Here is a 17,992-nt window from a genome sequence, read left to right as displayed (position 1 = left end):
TAAATGATCGTGGAGAACAGGTCTATTGAGTAGATATGTCAATGTAACTGCAGGTGTTCTCTTAAAGACCTGATTTTGTGCAACTTAACTGTTGCTAATGAGCTGAAATAGTGTAATGAACGCTCATTTCTTATCTCATGTATGATACTGCTTATGATACTGTGCTGGAGCACTTCTGGTTGAGTCACTGGCATTCCTAATTGGCACAGGGTCTTTGATTTGGTTTTAAAAGCAAGTATTTAACTCTGACTTTTGGCATTCCAAAGTGAAACATTTTTCAACTTTGAAAAATAATCTTCTGGTAATACGGCTTTTTCCTTTGTCCCTTTGAAAGGATTGCAGCATGGTGGTGGATTATAAACTGCAGCTTCAAAACAAATTGTATTAATGTACTGAGATTAATTCATGTAGTAGTATGTTTTGTGGGTAGCAGTAGAAAATCTAAAGCAATAACATGGTGGAGGAAAGGTGTGTTGTTGAACTCTTCTGCAGAACCACAGACTCTGAGAAGGACAGTCTCCTTGGTTACAACACATGGTGTGGTCTGAGTCACAGTTGGTGATAGGCGGACAATGTGGTAGCTCATTGAAAAGGACTAAAGCTCATACAAGAAGAGGGATTGACTCCATGCTTGGGCTGGGTTGTGAGATTTCAGCTTGGGAGACAACAGCGTCCCACAGCATGACTTCTGCTTTCCTTGCCTGCTTCTAAAAGTAGATCACTAGGTGTGGGAAGAAGAGTCTGAATATAGTGCATTTGAAAACTAGGAAACTGAAGTCATTGAGGGTTTGTATACTTAAAATATACCCATACAATATGCTGTTTTTACTCCAGAATAATTGCATATCATAATTGCTTTATTAATGCAGATTGTGAGATTGGAGTAGTGGTGAGAAGAAAGGCCTCCTGAAAACATGCAGTGTGTTTGGCTGCTAAAAGCCTAAAGACAAATTCCTCAATGAAAGAGGAGCTCACAAAGTAAGAGAGAAAGAAGAGCCAAGGATGCAAGCTAGAAGAGGGTGCTACAAACAGGAGGCAGCAAAGTGACTCTTGTAGAATGGGCTTGCTGCCTTGTTTTGCCTAATCCCCTTTGGCCATTGCATGACTTTTTTTTTTTTTTTTTAAACACGCACACACACACCAAAAAACCCTGCATTTGAGAAGAGCAGCAGTAGTAAAAATTAGCTTTTTGTTGCCTATGGGCCATATCTAAGATCTTTCCTTTCTCTGCCTTTCTTCCCAGCTATATAAAGTAAAATTAGTGCTCAATCAGACTTTCCAATGAGGGTGAAATAATAGCACAAATCAGTAATTTATACTAAAAGGATCTTAGTCTTCTTTTAATGATGCATGTCCCATTATTGTTGGAACTAATCACTGGTGTTCACTGGCACAGCTTGGAGCTGGGGGTTGGACCAGATGGCTTCCATGGGTCCCCTTTCAGTGTAATTTATTCTATGATTTGAAAGCATTCACTGAGGCAAGAGTATATGTTCTTAAAGTTATACTAAACAGTATCTAATGCATCATCTCACTGCCTTTCTCCCCCGCCATTCAAGAAGCATTTTAGCTAGTTCTAAGACAACAAACAAACAACACCCTCCCACCAAACAAATAATCTCCCCATCTTTTGGGATGAGGCTTAATTTAAATTCTGCGAAACATAGAATATTGAATTCTACAAATTTGCAGTTTCAGATCTTAATTTTTTTTTTTGCTCTTCCTCATATCCTTTTCCCTTTGGATGTGAGGGTCTCCTATTTTCAGTCCCTCTTTTTTCCACGTAACAGCCTGTCTAGAAGAGTCTTGTATGTATATTTGTGTTGGATATGAACATGCTATTTAAAACAAAAGATTTTAGCCTTTAGTAAGAGCGGTGTTATAGTTAATACAGTAGAACTATATTCTCATAATGTCACTTGTTCAATAACCACTGACTAGGCGCAGACCACAAGAAACATGGTTCTTTGGAGAGGAGATATGTAAATGGATACCTACTGTCTGAAGTTTTTTTTAAACAGCCTACCTTTCTTTTCAGCTTTGAAAAGATAATGCTATACTACTTGAATTGTTGAATTTGTTTGACTCAACGTAGCTTTTTAATGGTGTATGTGGATTTAATGGTGTATGTGGAAGCCTGCTTGTCTATAACAAAGGTCTCTTTCCAGGGGAGTGATAAGTACATCGTATCTAGTGACACTAGAGCACAGCTGAGATTTCTTGAAAAGCTTGATCACCTAGAAAAGCAGCGAAAGGATGAAGAGGAACGTGAAATGTTGCTACGAGCAGCCAAGGTAAGAACTTCTTGCATTCCAAGGAAGTGGTGGTGTTCTTTAGATTGGTGAGCATCTGCTGCTTTCTCCAATTTCTGCTTTAAATAAAGTCACTATTAACTTTGCAACTAAAAAATGTTGATGTTTAGGATAGCTCAGGCCGTACAGAAAAGGCTCTGAGCTTTTTACATTCTTTATGATGGAAGTTCTTTCAAATGAGTGGTAGGAGTGATGTCTTCTTCTAAGATCATTCCTACTGGTCAGGGTGAAACAAAAGAGGTCTATTAACATAGTCTTAAACTTCCTTTCTGTCTTTTTATTTCTGGTACTAAAACAGTTATGTGTCTCTCCTTATCTGTGCATGGCATTGTTCCAAAATATGGGTTCACTGTGCTTGTTAATGTTGGAGTCTCATGAAATCCAAGGCCCAGCTACGGGTATTTGTCTATACTGAGATCAGAGAGCTAACCTGCTTCTAGCTGGTAGCCTAGCCGTTGAGAATCCCTGCTCTAGCCATTGTTGGTACAGAATAAGCATCCTTCTTCCCCCTTCTCTCCCCTCAAAAACAGAAAAGATCAATAAATGTTGCACCATGAGATGCAACTTGATCTTCTGTTTGTTTTACAGTCTTTTGTTTTGCTTTCACGTTGAATTCTGGAGTCACTTGGGCAGAAGGGTGATCTAGGCTTGAAAGAATCCTGTTGTACTTGCACAAGTACAACTTCTTTTCTGTACTTCCTGTCCCTTTTAAGTGTCTGCTACTGACATGAACAACATCATGCCTAGACTGGACCTGACTGACAGCATTAGCATCATTTTCAGCTTAATCTTCCTTCAGGCTATAACAGAGGCAGCCGGCCCAGATGGGGGGAGAGGGGGTTGTACGTGTGTGGTGGGGGGGAGGGGAGCCAGTCTGGATTGAGGCATTCACCCCTGGAGCTARATCTTTCAATCACAAGAGAGAACTGTCATTTATTAAATATTTAACGGATGCTGTGGTGTTTGGATGCTAGTAATTTCTATTCAATTTTTTTCCCCTTCCTTTGGTAGAGTCGCTCCAATAAAGAAGATCCAGAGCAACTGCGTTTAAAGCAGAAAGCAAGAGAGGTAGGACTTTCAAGCTACCATGCCTGCCTTTGTGTGATGAGAGAAGGTTGGCAGCCCTGTCCTGGCAATTAGGTCAGGGTTTATTTTGCTGTTGCATACCATTTGCAGAGGCCTTGGGGAAGGACAGGAACTGCTGCAGGCAAGGGCAGTACTTCAAATGAGGTCAATGAATTATGAGCTTGCTTTTTAACATTTTATTTTCATAGTTTAGTCCTCTCTAGAAATGGTTCTTTGTAAACTACAGCAGCACACTTGGTAGGAATATAATGTGGGATTAGGGAAAAAAAAAAAACAAAAAAACTTTGAGATTTAGCATCTGGGACTGTACAATAGGCTACATTTTTCCAGGGTAATTGTTCGTTTTGTAAATCTGATACTGCTTATAATTCTTTGGCTGGGAGGCGGTACTGGGATTTAGTTTTAAATGGAAAATGCCTCTGGCTTTTAATTTTCTGGGCCCAGCAGTTTTCTGTTCTGGAATGGAGCCCTTGTTTCACACAGTTCATGTTTAGCTGCAGGGGTTTTAGTTTATAGCTTAGACTGGTTAAGCTTTTACTCCCAGAGGCCTCTGCATAGCAACTGTAGAAATCAACAAATAAGTTCATTTATGTCTGCAGCCTCTTCTCAGTAGCTGACTTTTTACATTTCCCAATATCCATTTCCTGACTTTTCTAGCCTGAGAGAAAAAAGCTCCACTAATTGGAGCTTATTTTAATTGAGCCTTAATATTGGATCTCACTGGAGTTGCCCCCAGAGCTACTGGGAACAGAATGAAATGAAAGTACCTAAGGTTGAAGATGTGTGTGCGTGTGTATGTGTGTGTGAAATTTTTCACTTGACCTACAGATTCTTTTCCCTGCTGAATAAATCATCAAGCCTGTTCACATTTCTGATTAAGGATCTGACAGCAGACGATTTTTTTTTTCTGTGATAATAAAGACAATTGAGGTGTGAGACGTGTGATACAGAGCTGAAGAAATTGGTTTCTATAGTTACTTGACTGATTTCATGCAATTTTTAAGGATCTTTGTGCTAAATGAGAATGATTTTCTGAGCAACCTTTTTCCTTAACTGTGCCTCTTGAACTATGAAATTTGTTGTTGCTTAACATTGCTGCACTTGGCTCCTAGATGCCAGCAGCAGCAGCAGGTTATTTATGAATGCTTTAAAGGCCCTTATTGTTTGGATTAATGTAGGAGCCAAGGCAAAACAAATGGAAATCCAGTAAAATAGTGTTAGAATCCATGTTCTGGATTTCCACCAAAGTAGAAGAAATTAGTAAAGCAGGTTCCTTCTTTTCTCTTATCATTTTACGATCTGTCTTTTAATTCATTTTTTTCTTCTTACAACTTTTTACTTTTCCATGCTTATAATTTGTGAGTACAAAAGTTGCCTTAAAGCCCTTCTCAGTTTGCCTCTAGGGTCACCAGGATCGGCAATCAGTGGATGAATGCTAATTTACCTTGTTTCATAGGTGGTTTTACCTCTGCATTGTCTGATTTTCGTCCCCACCTCCCCCCCTTTATTAAAACACTGCAAACCTTTACATGATTCATTTGTGTAACTTCTCTCTTTTTCTTTGAACAATAGTGTATAGGAACTTGTATAGGAACTTGAAAAATCTTCTGTGAATTAGATATTTAGAATAGAAAAGTTAGGTGTGTTTCTTTTTTTCTTTTCCTTTTTTTAACTGGTTAACACTGTTAGTGAGGTCTCTTTAAAAGTGGCTTACAGGTTTACAAATATGGAGCCAACAGAGTGGAGAAGGCTATCTGAGTTTAGTGCTTAGTGTTCTATTATTCTTGAGTTCACATCCTTTAATACATCTTATCTTCTGCCAGATTAACACAGCCTTCATTGCACTTGTCCTGCATTTCCATCAGTTCCTTGCTGCTCCCTGAGTGACTGTCTCCAGCTGCTTCATCAAAAGAAGAGGAGGCAGATCTGCCTCTCTGGATAATGCAAATCTTTGTATTGGCATCGCCCTCTGTTCTGTTGTTTTGTTCTCCTAAGAATGAGGCAACCAGCACTTCAAGATTTCGGTTACAGCACAGGCAACCAACCTTATGTGCCATGGATTTCCTTCTGTATAAATCCGTCCTGAGCTTGAGTTTAAATGAGCCCAAATGCAACTGGTTAGTTTTGACACTTTATTGACAGTTTGGAGATAAATGGTCAGCTCACATTTACATAAAAAATGCAAACGTGAGCAGAGTCTGGAATAAGAGCAAAGTAAAAATCAACAAATATCACAAGGCTGAAACTGGTAACTCAGAAGCACAGTGTACCCTGGGATGAAAGCCTGAAAAGGCTTACTACTGTCTTGTCAAGTTGTAAGTGTAGCCTGCTCCTAAGAAACCAAACTGCTGGGGAATTTTGATACCTCTGTCAGCTGGAATTGGATCGTTTCCTGATCATTCTGGTTGAGTATCCATTGGAAAGACTAATCTGATTTGTCTCCTTGTAGTTCTTTAAGAAAGAAAACAATATGGGTCTTCCTTCCTCCAGACTGGCTTTTATATGTTAATGGTGACCTGCTGGGAGAAAGGAGAGGGTGAGGGGATAATGGCCCTGGAGATTTTGAGCATGTTCTCTAGCAATATTTCCCAAAATGCAGGGTGTACATAACAGTGAATACTTATAAATCCAGGATGTACTGTCATCTTGCAGCTGCAGGCAACATCTTAAAATTGCTGGAAGTACATCCAGAGACTTGGCAATGTATTCTTTTATCCAAAAGGCTATACATAATTGCTGTGACCTTTTTGTCCCTTTTTGCGTGACCTATTACCTCAAACTTCCCCTATGCCAAGTCACTTGTTTTTCCTGTGTTCTTAGTCTGTAGCTTGCTATAAATTAGGTCTTTATTTACTTCCCCCTTTCACCTGTTTCAGCAAATTTTAATACCTACAGAAAATGCATTCCTTCTGAGACAGCTGCTAGGCTTGCCCGAAGCTGCTCCTTTATCCACTCAAGAATTTTGTCCTTGCTCACCTCATAGGCCAGCCTTTTTGTATAACAGCATTCCCAAAGCCTGGGCAAATTGCCCCTGCTTTTCATTCAGCCTAATCTGCCATTCTGACTGAGGGTACAGTCCTCGCACAAGTCACTGATGCTTTTACTTTAAACCTTAACTTCCCTAGATGCTTTCTGCCACTCCCTGTTCTACTTTCAGCTGTACTTTTAGTTATAAGAAAAATGTTCAGTTGATGTGATTCCTGTAGCTGTATCGAATTTGTTTAGCCTCATTTCTCTTCTGAAATGACCTTACTTAAATTGAGTTGTTGTAGGATACTATCAAATAAGCAAGCATGCAGTGTAAACAGAACATCACAGAAGACCTGTGAAAATGTCAGTATGTGACAGTGTATATTGTGAACTTAAATCTAAACTCTGATCTTTTATACTTCTGTGTCTCATGTCCTCAAAACTGAGTGTGCTTGTAGTATCTGATTTCAGAAAGTTCAATGCTGAGACTGGGCAGACCTTTCAAATAGTATGCGTACTGCTCCTTGGGGTTGAGTAGGCGAACAGATACCTCATTGATAGCATCTTAGCTTATTCCACAAGAGTTACCTTCATCTAGGCTCTTACCATGTGGTACCTTGCAGCATCTATCAGAGAGAGAGGTGAGCAGCTGTATCTTTAACAAGGGGAAGGAGCACACAGATGGACAGCAAACTTGCCTGCCCTGTTCCTTGCTGCTCCGGCGACTCTAGTCACTTAGGACTGCACAGGTCTTCCTAGTCCCTTGTTCCTGCCAGCTTGATGTACTCGTGCATTTTACTGTTAAGATTTTGTCACGGATGTCACAAGACAGCAACAGATGAGATGCTGAGAAAATTCAATACCTTCAGTATGAACTGATTGGGAAGAAAATAGCAAACCCTAACTCTCTGTAAAGACAAAACAAACTTCAGCGAAAATGCTGAAGAAAAAGTCATCATGATTCTTGAGAGTTCCTGGGTGTCATTTAGTAATGATTGAAATTCAACTGTTCTGCAGTACCTGTTTTCAAAAATAACTCACTTTTTTTTTCCTATTTCATGTGCCCATCCCCACTATTTTTCCCTTACTTTGCCCTATGTTCTCAGGTAACGGGTAATTGTTACCTAATTCTTTATCTGCTGCTTTCCCTACTCTCTCCAACCCACAATTCTCAAACTGTTTGTTTCCTTTTTTCTTCTTGTGCTGCTTCTGTATTTAGTCTTCTGGCCCTAATGGTTCAAATTCTCAAAGACTACTCTTGTGGCAGGAAGAGGCAATCTCCTTAGTTTGCTTTCTTTGGATGCTTACAGCTAGATGCTGCAAATAAGGTTCCTGATCAACTGGCTTTTTATGAGCCTTCAGTGACATCCTGAGAGCTTTTGCTTGATTATCTGATCTGTATTATCTTTATTGTCCTCTACTGTTTCTTACCTGCTTCTGCATGTCGAAGAAACCACGATTATTGAACAGACATGTTTTGTTACTTTGCAATGTATTCCTACAAATAATGAACAGCTACCATCTGAAAATCCTAGTGTTATGAGTCTTGCAGAAAATTAGAGATGGAAATCCTGTAAAATGTTAGATTACTGAACAAACTAAAACCAAATCCCTGGAGTTGTGGCATTCATCCTGGTGTTTTGAAGGAGCATAAGAGAAGAGCAGCTGAGTACTATGTAGGGTACCTTAATACCAGCTGGTTGGAAGATGATAGCAACTATTTTTGTCTAGTGGAAAAACAAAAGCCTACCTCCCCGCAAAAAACATTAAGTGTATTTGTGGGTGTTCAAATAGCCTTTTCTAAATTTCTACTAGAAACTAATGGACACCAAGTAGTAACCAGCTGCAAGTATGACCTCAGACTGGAAACTTGCTAATCAAGCAGACTGTAGGACTGAGAAAAAAATCTATTTTAACAGGACAAAAGATGGTGATGAAGAACCAGAAAGTACTGTACCAGGAACAAGTGTTGGGTGGACTGAACGATGGGATGGAGAAACCTGCAGGTGAAAGACAAGTCTTAAACATTCTTTAGTTTTGAGACTACACAAGAGTGAGTGAATAGGCAGTGTTACAGCAGTTGAAAATCATTCATGATGTGCATTTGGAAGAACTATATTTTAAGTAATCTCTTGAGGGTTGGACAATGTGCTGTTCTGATCAATGAAGATCCACTAACAGTCATTGAACAGTCTTTTCACAAATGATAGCAGCTGTAACAATGAAAGTTAGCGTATATTGTTATGGTATGGTACTGTAACCTTTTTCTTGGCCACACAATGAAAGTAGTGTAGGCTGTGTCTAAAAACCATGTGTAAAGAGAGCTTGACACTTGATGCCAGGAGTTGAGAAGTCACTGCACCATGGATTTTTTTTTTTCTTTCCTGTGGGAATCTACTTATCTTTATTAGAGAATGTCAAATATCAAAGGAGGGAAAAAATAGTTCAGTGGGCACATAATTGCACTGCTGTGCCGGTAAGTGCTTCTGTCATTCTCCAAAACATCTTACTGCAGCCAAATAAATAAGGCATCTGGTCTTGGGGGGCACAGCCGCTGTATGGTCTGTTTTGCCACTGAAGCATGCCTATGGAATATTAAACTGAAAGAAGCCTACAGTATTGCATACAACCCTATTATAAGGTAGGGCTGCACGTCAAACCACTGTATACTATCCTGCCTTGTACTTTTAAATCTAAATTGCAACAGAGGGAAAAGTCAGTGGAAACTAATTGTATGGCTAATTAAAACAGTTTGAAAGGAAGTAATTGCAAAAAGAGAAATTGCATCGTAGGCAAGAGGAGAAGATGGTAAATGCTTAAGTATGCAGCCTTCAAATGTCAATTTTCCTCAGAGAATGTCCACCATATGAGAACTCTGGTATTCAGCGGCATTCAACCTGTAGGGCAGAAAATTTTGTACAGGAAAGGTAGAGGCTGGAAGCAGCAATGCTCGCTGAGCTTTATGACAACCACTGTGAGAGGCTCAGAATTAAAAACAGATTTTTAAGGTTTATTTTTCTTTTTTTGTCACAAGTTTCTTAAAATGCTTAAAGGGAATGCAAAAAAAATGGAGCTTTTTCTTCCAAAGACAATGAAGGGAGAAGCAACTGAGAATAGTAGAAAACTTTCAAAATATTAAATGAAGGATACAATGAAACTCACTGGAACTTTAATTGAAAAAGGTGGTCAGAAAAAGGAATGGATAGAAATAAGAGATGAAAGCAATTTTGGTGGGTTAAGTAGCCTGACTTAAAAGGCACCTCAACATTTAGTTCTTTACCATGGACAGTAGGTGTTTAGTTCCCTTTTTTCAGCTTGCATCAGTGCAGAAGTAAATGTGATATGTCATATTCAGACTTCTGATGACATTGCTTTGATTTATCTATTTTATAATATTTTAATATTTACAAATATATGACTTAATCTCTTTGCTTTGGAAGATGGAAGAATTGGGTGCTTTTCCTCCCTCTTTTGTATGCCTATTTCTTTCCTTTATTTTTTTTCTGCAAGTTATACAAATTCTTGTTCATCTACTTTAGTGCTTTTATTACTCCTGATGTACTTATTGCTGGATAGCACACATAACCCTCAGGCATATATTAACTTGTCTTCAGCCTTCCCTGGTTTCCTTTCCTGCCAGTTCTTCTGTTACTTTAAATATTTTATTTAATCTGTCCCGTACTCTGTTGTCATACAGTATTGTATGTGGAGACATCATGATCCCCTCTTCTTTTCTTGATAATAAACCCAATATCTTGCACATGTGCTTTCTAGTCTCTTTTCCTCCTATCAGTTAGAACCATGTCCGGAATTGTCGTGTTTAGCTTCCCCATAACGTCTTATCAGCATTTCTTCTGAGCTCATTTACATCTACACAGCTGTATTTGTTACTGCCTTGCCAAGACTATATTTTTGCTTTTCTAAACATAATTCCCTAGTGCTTAAACTTGGGAAGAGGGGAGAAAAATTCATCTCTGTTTTTTTCTGTACTTGCATATTCAGAGTCCTTCAAAAGTGAACAATGGTATAAATTAAGATGCATGTCGTCAGTCAGCATCGTGCTGGACAAGTGCTATCTATTTGGCTTTTAACCTCAAATCTATTATTCCTCCATGAACCCTGATTAATACAGATGCTTAATTTCTTGTCTCTAATTTAGAAAAATCTTCACCAGTAAAACTGTTCTTGAGGATCTAGAGAACAAAGGTTTCATGCACTTCATTTGTCTTCTGCAAAAGTTTATATCAAATATTTGAATCCTTTGTGTACTTTGTGACCAAGCACGAGCGCTTTTATTACTCTTTTTCAAAGGAGAACATGGATTAAGCTAAATAGCTCTTCTTTGCTCCCATTTGATAATACAGCCTTCTGCTACTATACACATCATGGAATAGATGGTATAAATTAGTGTGTGTGTGGGGGGGGGGGGTTGTTTGTTTTTTAGTAGAATACAAATTTCCTAAGTATTTAAGAGATTCTTCCTTGCAGTGATTGGGAAAATCTTGCAAGGTTTGCACAGCCTGGATTAGTGGAGCTCTGATAATGTGAACAATTGCATTTCATGTACTTAATAATCTAAAGAGTTAAAAACCAACATGCAGTATTATATGGGATGTGAAACAGCTCCAGCGATTCCTATTTAGAGACTACAGGTTGGAAATTAAGAGGTGTGATTTCCCTTTCCTTCCCTTCTAGATATTAGTGAAGTCACTGTTGAGATACTCCTCTTAGTTGAAAGAAGAAATATCTGCAAAAATATCTGTCTATTCTGCAAACCAAGTATCATTCTGTTCTGCTTTGATATCTCCTACTTATTTTGTGTGTGGGAGCCAAAACCAGAAACTCTGCACCTCTTTCAGAAAAGGTGAAAAGATGCTTTTTTAATTGTTGCCTAACACTGTAAGCAGCAGACTGTCTTCACTAGTAACTACTCTTTGGTCAGTATTTAGGACTGAAGAGGTTTTAGCCTTAGGAATTCCCGCTTTAGCAGAATTGCTTAAAGAAAAAGTCTTGGCATCTCATAACTGAAATACTTCTTGTTGTCTTATGCAACTTGAAATTTCTTTTTTTTTTTAATATTAAAATGCCACCAAAAATGTCGTTGGTGTAGGGTAGAAATAGACTTTGCATATTTTCTGAAATGTGGAGTATGAGACATCATAAGTGAGAAATACAATTCCTGTGAGCAGAAAAGGACATGTTTTTCTTGGAGAGGATTGAGTAAAGAACGGGTCAATTTTAAAACCTTTCATTTTATGTGATTAGTACGGTGCTACAAATGCCATTTCACTATAAGGGAGGACTTTAAAACATACCTTACTTTTTGATTTGTGCTGCAGGTCAGATTAACTAAAATGGTTACTGTGTCACCCTAGAAATTCCTGCTTTCCTGCAAGACCAGACTTTAAACCCTATTTTTATTATTAAAAAGGCCAGCAGCAACAGAGTATTTTACAAGTTCTGAGACATTTTTATAGCAATTTGATCTTTATATACAGGTTTTTTAGAACTGTTTGTACTATGGTTCTTAGTGTATGTAAAAATCTGAAGGATTGGAGGAGGCGCATGAACATTGATTTGCTTCTTGTCTGAAGACCGTTCCCTGCTGAGTGAATTTTGAACAGAACATACATATTCGGCTCTTGTGTCATGGTGGAATGGCAGCATCTTTCCATCTAATCTGCTTCATCTGCTGAGGGGGACCCTGCCGGTTTGTGGGTTGATGTGTGACAGAGATTCCCCTTCCCCCTCTTGAGTTGCCATTATGCACCTCCATCTTGGGGGAAAAAAAAGGTATGTTTTCAAGATACAAACCAGAGTATGACATTTTCCATTTTTACCCAATTTTAGTCAGAGATACTGATATTAAAAAGAGACCCCTAGAAGGAAAACAATACCAGATGCAACTTCTCTACATCATATATTTCAATAAAATGTATGTACTACTTTTATTGTCTTCCACTTGCTCCAGTGATTTTTCTGCCCTAACTTGTGTGCTACCAAAATGTCTGTTAAAAAGGAAAGATTTGATCAACATAGTTGCCTCTTGCTCTTTCCTAATCTTGGTTTTCCAACAGTAATTAACAAGTCAGTATCCTCAGGCGTCGCTTGATGTTGTCTTTCTGTCTTCTCCTGATCCTCTGCTTTAAACTGTTCACATAATGCTTGGACGTTTAATATTACGCTTTTATAAGAACAAAACTTGTTAAAGACGACTTTGCTGGCTTCAGTAATATAATTTGGACACTTGCCCATATCTCTTAATGGGGATGAGTTCAGTCCATTATGGACCTTGTTTAAATTAAATTGTCTTATGTTCTCAAATCTAAGAGATGTCTAGATTGCAATGAGGCTATGATTTCCACACACACCCCTCCCCCAAAACCCTGGTCAGATTCTTCTGGATCTGAAAAATTCTTTGACTGCTTGAGGTGGAAAAATTTATTGGGAAAAACATGCAGTTATAGCAGTAGCATGCATTTCCAGCATCATCTTGGGAATTGCGTGATGCATCAATTCTGTTTCTAGAAAGTGCATCTCCTTCTCATGCCTTCCAGGTGTCATCCTGCCCTTTGCGTTGGTGGATTTTCTATCAGTACTGCTCTCAAACAGCAGTGCTCGCTTCTGCTAGGAGTCAGTGTCTCTAGCATGATTTGCCAGCTTGAATCTCCTGGGGCGAATGAGTGAATGTGTGCAGACACTGTGCAGTCTACATGCCCAGAGCAGCATGCCTGATTTCCACCAAACAGCGTTCTTGCCCTACTGCATCCTCTTGCACCACGCACTGATGCTAACCATAAGCTGCCTCAGTTGTTATTTCATAGCTGTGGCTCTTGTCCTGTGTCTTTACTGTGGCAACCTGTCAACATCGGCTCTACAAGAGAAGGGATTTTTATATCAGTGCTGTTTCAAGACAGCTACCAAATGGTCAGCGGTCATCAATTTTGAGAGGTCTAACTGTAGTGAAGGCTTTCGAGGACTGCATTGGGAGTAATTTTGTATGTGGTTTGTATGATTGTGGGGTGTGTGGTGCTAATTTTTTAACTAGGCTTACTTTGAGATCCATGATTTGCTTCATTTATCTGTATAGAGCTCTTAGGTTTCAGTCTAATGGCTCTTAAAAGTGAGGCAAATCATCTTTCCATCTTGAGTTTTCTTTTCACTGGAGCATATCCTTGAAACTTAGCATTTGGTCTTCCTCTAAAGAGTTGCCATGTGCATGACATGTAATATGTGCTTCTGTGGCAAGAGCATTGCAGCACATGTATGAACGTTGTGGCAGCTGAACTATGTTGCTAGTGGAAAAGTGTGGAAACTGATTCACCTCAGTTGCCTGTAAGCAATGGTGGCTCTCTGCGTGTTTGTTGGAGGGCTGAGTAGTTGGGGTGGAAGTCAACAAATGCCTCTGCCACAGAATCTCAGCATTTTACTGCTTCTGATTAATACAAGGAATGATGAAAACTTCAAATAAAAAATTTCTAAGCCTCAGTGTTTGACTGAGGTTTTCAGTTTGTGTGAAGTTTTGATTTAGCTTTTGATTTAGTCATTTCCCTCCATTCTCAGTATGTTCTGAAATATAAATATATTCTGAAAAAAAWATATATATAAAATCTTCCCTTTAATATCCGTCCTATCAAACATTTTATACCATTAGGCCAGCTGGAGGTAACTTGGACAACTACAGAACATTAGTATTTTTCAAGTTTTTAAGGGACACAAAACCTTAGTTTCTTAAATGTTCTTGAAAACTTTACTGTACACTTAAAAAGAAGCCAAGAAAAAAAAAAGGGGGGAGGATGTATTGAACATGCAGAACTGAAGTAATTCTGATGAATAAATTTGTAAATGTTTACACTGAACATGTGGGCAAGAATAATAGTACGTGTGATAAGTGAATGATCATGCCCAGTGTTGTAGAAGCACTGCTACATTTCTGTAAGCAAAAGTCTACATAATATGATCTAAGCTGACTTGTAAATAGTGTTGTTTTCTTAACTGATATCTTTTTTTTTTCCCAAGGAAAAAAAAATGTTAACATGTGTATGTCAACCTTTTGTATTCCCTGATTTGTGTTGAAAGATCCTTAGTGTGTGTGTGTTACTTGAGTCTTAAAGGGAGGATGTCCTTTTTTGGAATCCTTCACTGAAATACCTTTTTTAACAATAGTCTAGTCTCTACAATACTTTCTATGAAGCTGCTAGCGTCATTGAGGGATGAACAACTTTACCTTTCTGAAGTATAATAGTAGAACAAATAATATTAACAGATTTACAAAAAAGAAACTTAATATTTTTCATTGTGGATTCTAGTTTATTTGAGTAGTACCAAATGGGAAAATAATACCATTTAGGTAGTACAAGCTTGGTTGTTTTTACCAGCTGAATTTCTCTTCCCTTTAAATGGGATTTCTAAGGGCTGAAAAGCAAGCAAAAGCATAGTGTATTGCAACCTTAGTAAATGAAACATCTGAACTCACTGAATGAGGAAACTTAATTCTCTTTTATGATCAGAAGAGAGGAGAGGAGAACTGCTTGCTTTCCTATCATGGAGTGACTGTACTTTCTTTAACGTCTCCCCCGCCCCCACCAACCTATGTAAAGAATTGCAGTTCAAACTCAGATTTCGTAAATTGTGGGAGGGAGGAGAGGACAGGCTAAGGTGCTGTTCTAGTTGTGTGTCGGATCCTCTAAGGAGTAACATCAAACCCAGAAGTTTGTATGTAAGGACAAACTCAACCTGGGTAATAGAAAGGCCCCCTTTTCTAAAGAGAGTGGGAGGTCTCCTCCACCCCGTGGTCTGTGAGACAGCTGACTGATCTGGGAGAAGTGGAACTGCATTAGCAAGGTGATCAGTCTAAACTAGGAAGTCTGTCAGCAGACTTGGTTGGGCTCCAGAGCAGCTGGCATCTGTAGTTACTGCACAGAGTGAAATGGTATGCACCTTGAAATGCAGACATAACAAACCTTTTTTCTCTTGACCATGATATTTTTTCTCCTTTCTTCTTCATTCTAGAGATTATTTCCTATCCCCAAACATTTAAAAGGGGAGCCTTGTCTTGCTGCTGGATGGTTCTTTAAAATGTCATTGAAGAGATTTGCTGGCTGTCTGATCCAGCTTAAAAAAAATAAAATAAAATCACATACTTGCTAAATTAACCCAGGCAGATGTTGCCCTCTCTAGGGATTTCTGTGTTGAAGAGTTTTGGGATCAAGTGACTGAAAATAAATATATGCAGTGTCAGGTGTGTCTCTAATTTGCTTCAAAAGGTTCAAATATGTTCTGGGGAAAAAAAATGAAGAGTATCAGTGAACTGACAACATCCTGTTCGCTGGATAATATGACATTTTAGAATGGTAACATTGAGTGCTAGGTTCAGGTAACATAGATGGAAGAAATGTAGAATGTCTTGCTTGTGCAATTGTAAAACTGTGAATTGAGTAAAGGATATGCTAAGTTTACAGAGCTAAGCAACTTCAACTTAAGTGCAGCCACTTACACCAGCTCTGATCAGATGTTTTCTCTGCTAACCAGAAATGCCACAGCTCAAGAGTTGAGGTACCAGCAAAGAGGTTTCTGTTGAGACTGTCTTGATACCAAATGTAGTCTCCACAAAATGTTATTTGTGCAATACTATCTCTAGGACTGTCAGTATTTCAAGGCTCTAAGCATGACTGATTATTGGAATCTATTAGAAGTGTCCGGGAAGATGTTAAAAGCTGCTGTCAAACACATTGTTTCAGTAAGCATCACAAACTGTCTGAAGCGTCAATAAAGGGAACAAGCCCTTTAGAATACTGTATATCATAATTAATGTAAGTATTTTCTTTTTAAATTAGATGCAACAGTTGGAGTTAGCACAAATGCAACAGAGAGAAGCTAACCTCACAGCTTTGGCAGCCATTGGACCAAGAAAGAAAAGGCCTTTGGATTCATCAAACGTTGGGCTGGAGGTACTGAAATGACTTGCATGGCATTGTTGTATCTTCCTACTGGATTATTTTCATCCTTCTCTGTATGGAGAAATGAGAATTATTTCAGTAAAAGACTGGATACATACTGTACAGAAACCAGTCTACATGTTAGGTGTTTGGAAGGATTACTTCTGGTAAATTTAATGGGGATGTTAATTGTATGTTACAGGAAAAACTGTGGATAAGAGTAATATGTGCAAAGAGCTAAATTGGATGATGGCTCAGAGAAACTTTGGTCTGCAGTGGAAGGTAATGAAGGCCGTGATAGTCTTCCACAGCAGCTAGTTGTTGTGGCCCATCAGTTGAACTCATGACAGCAGTTTTGGATGGCTCTTGAAATGACTGTGACTCTTAGATTTGGCTGCAGGCTGTTTTCCCGTGTGTAAGGCACAGGGACTCTTTTTAAATATACCATGAGCTCGCCCTGCTAGTGAACAAAAAAAGCTAGATCCTTCAGATTCTGTTTCCATTCCAGGAGTGAGTCAGGTCTCCTTTTCTGGCCCATCCTTCATTTTAAAATTACGTTTAAGATGCTTTTAACAGATCTTGATTTAATATATCTCTTAATGTTGTGCAGGAGATAAACCATTTCAGGGACCTGGGAAGCTTCTGAGGTTGCATAAGTTCTTTTCAAGGAGACTGACAGCCTAGTTCTGTTAGAGATTATCATCTTGGCTGGAGATGGGAGAAATGAGTTGCCAGGTGTGATTCAAGTGTTGTTGTCTGTTTTGCTGCTCTTTCTCATGAAGCCTCAACACTGCTTGAATGAACGGGTTGGCCTGTGACCCAAGCATAGTGAACAGAATCCTGAAAAGTAACTCTTGTTTGGAGGAAATGGTGGTAAAGTTGTCTTGTCTGATGAGCATTAAGCTTTTTTGTTGTTCTGTCCTAAGAAGCCTAAGTGGATACTAGGGTTGAAAATACTTAAGCATTTTTGCATGCTGGAGTCTGGAAGGACCTTATATAAAGCTCAGCTAGTGTTTGCAACCTGAGACAGTAGTGGCATCTAATCTGTGGGTTTTCCCTCAGCTTGGATTGTGACAAGAGACGTCTCTAAGGAGATGAGGTAGACTTGTTTATCTGACTTCATTCTGACAAGGAGACATTAATAACTCCCTGAATGCTCCCACTTTATAGCAAGTGAGTGAAGAAATCTGTATCTAAGCAAGTTTGTTCCAAAAGCAGTATTTCAAGCTTTTGAGGAGCCACTCTTCATTTCTTTAAGTTTTTTAATGCACTTTTACATGAAGCTGAAGTTGTAGGTACTTTTTCTTAATACCATTGGAAAAACTTGAAAAAATGAGTCTAGAAGAAGTTGTTTTCCCCCATCCTTTTTTCCTCTTCCCTCAAGCTCTCACTGAATAACTATTCCTGTTCTTCATAGTTTTTTTTTTTATAATTATTGCAGGACTTGTTTCTGAATGTTTAACAAGTCTTCCTGTTAGGTGCTTTTCAGTTATTTCTCATTGTCTGGGATGTGCCTACTTTATTAAAAGCTCTACAGGATTGTACCACAGTGAGACAGTTAGTAGTGTTGATATTGTATGGTGGTGATCCATTATTTATATGCTATTTTAAAAGAACCGAGGCATGACATGCCTAAACTGACCATAAACCTTAATGACATTTCATTATCAAATTTATCTGCTGTAT

At 38.7% G+C, this 17,992-nt stretch overlaps 1 protein-coding gene across 1 annotated transcript in view; it reads left to right on the top strand.

Annotated features, from left to right (window-relative positions):
- TAF4B (TATA-box binding protein associated factor 4b) overlaps positions 1-16,330 on the top strand; it is a 52,196-nt gene extending 35,866 nt beyond the window's left edge. The window contains exons 11-13 of the mRNA XM_026059173.1: positions 2,169-2,294; positions 3,324-3,380; positions 16,205-16,330. Of these exons, the coding sequence (XP_025914958.1) occupies positions 2,169-2,294; positions 3,324-3,380; positions 16,205-16,330 (309 nt within the window). The remainder of the gene's footprint in view (positions 1-2,168; positions 2,295-3,323; positions 3,381-16,204) is intronic.
- Positions 16,331-17,992: the final 1,662 nt, after the last annotated feature.

The sequence above is a fragment of the Apteryx rowi genome, unplaced genomic scaffold (assembly GCF_003343035.1).
Source record: "Apteryx rowi isolate R43461 unplaced genomic scaffold, aptRow1 scaffold_153, whole genome shotgun sequence".
Lineage (NCBI taxonomy): Eukaryota > Metazoa > Chordata > Aves > Apterygiformes > Apterygidae > Apteryx > Apteryx rowi.
Note: the sequence above shows the minus strand (reverse complement) of the source record. Positions and strands in the feature narration are given on the sequence as shown.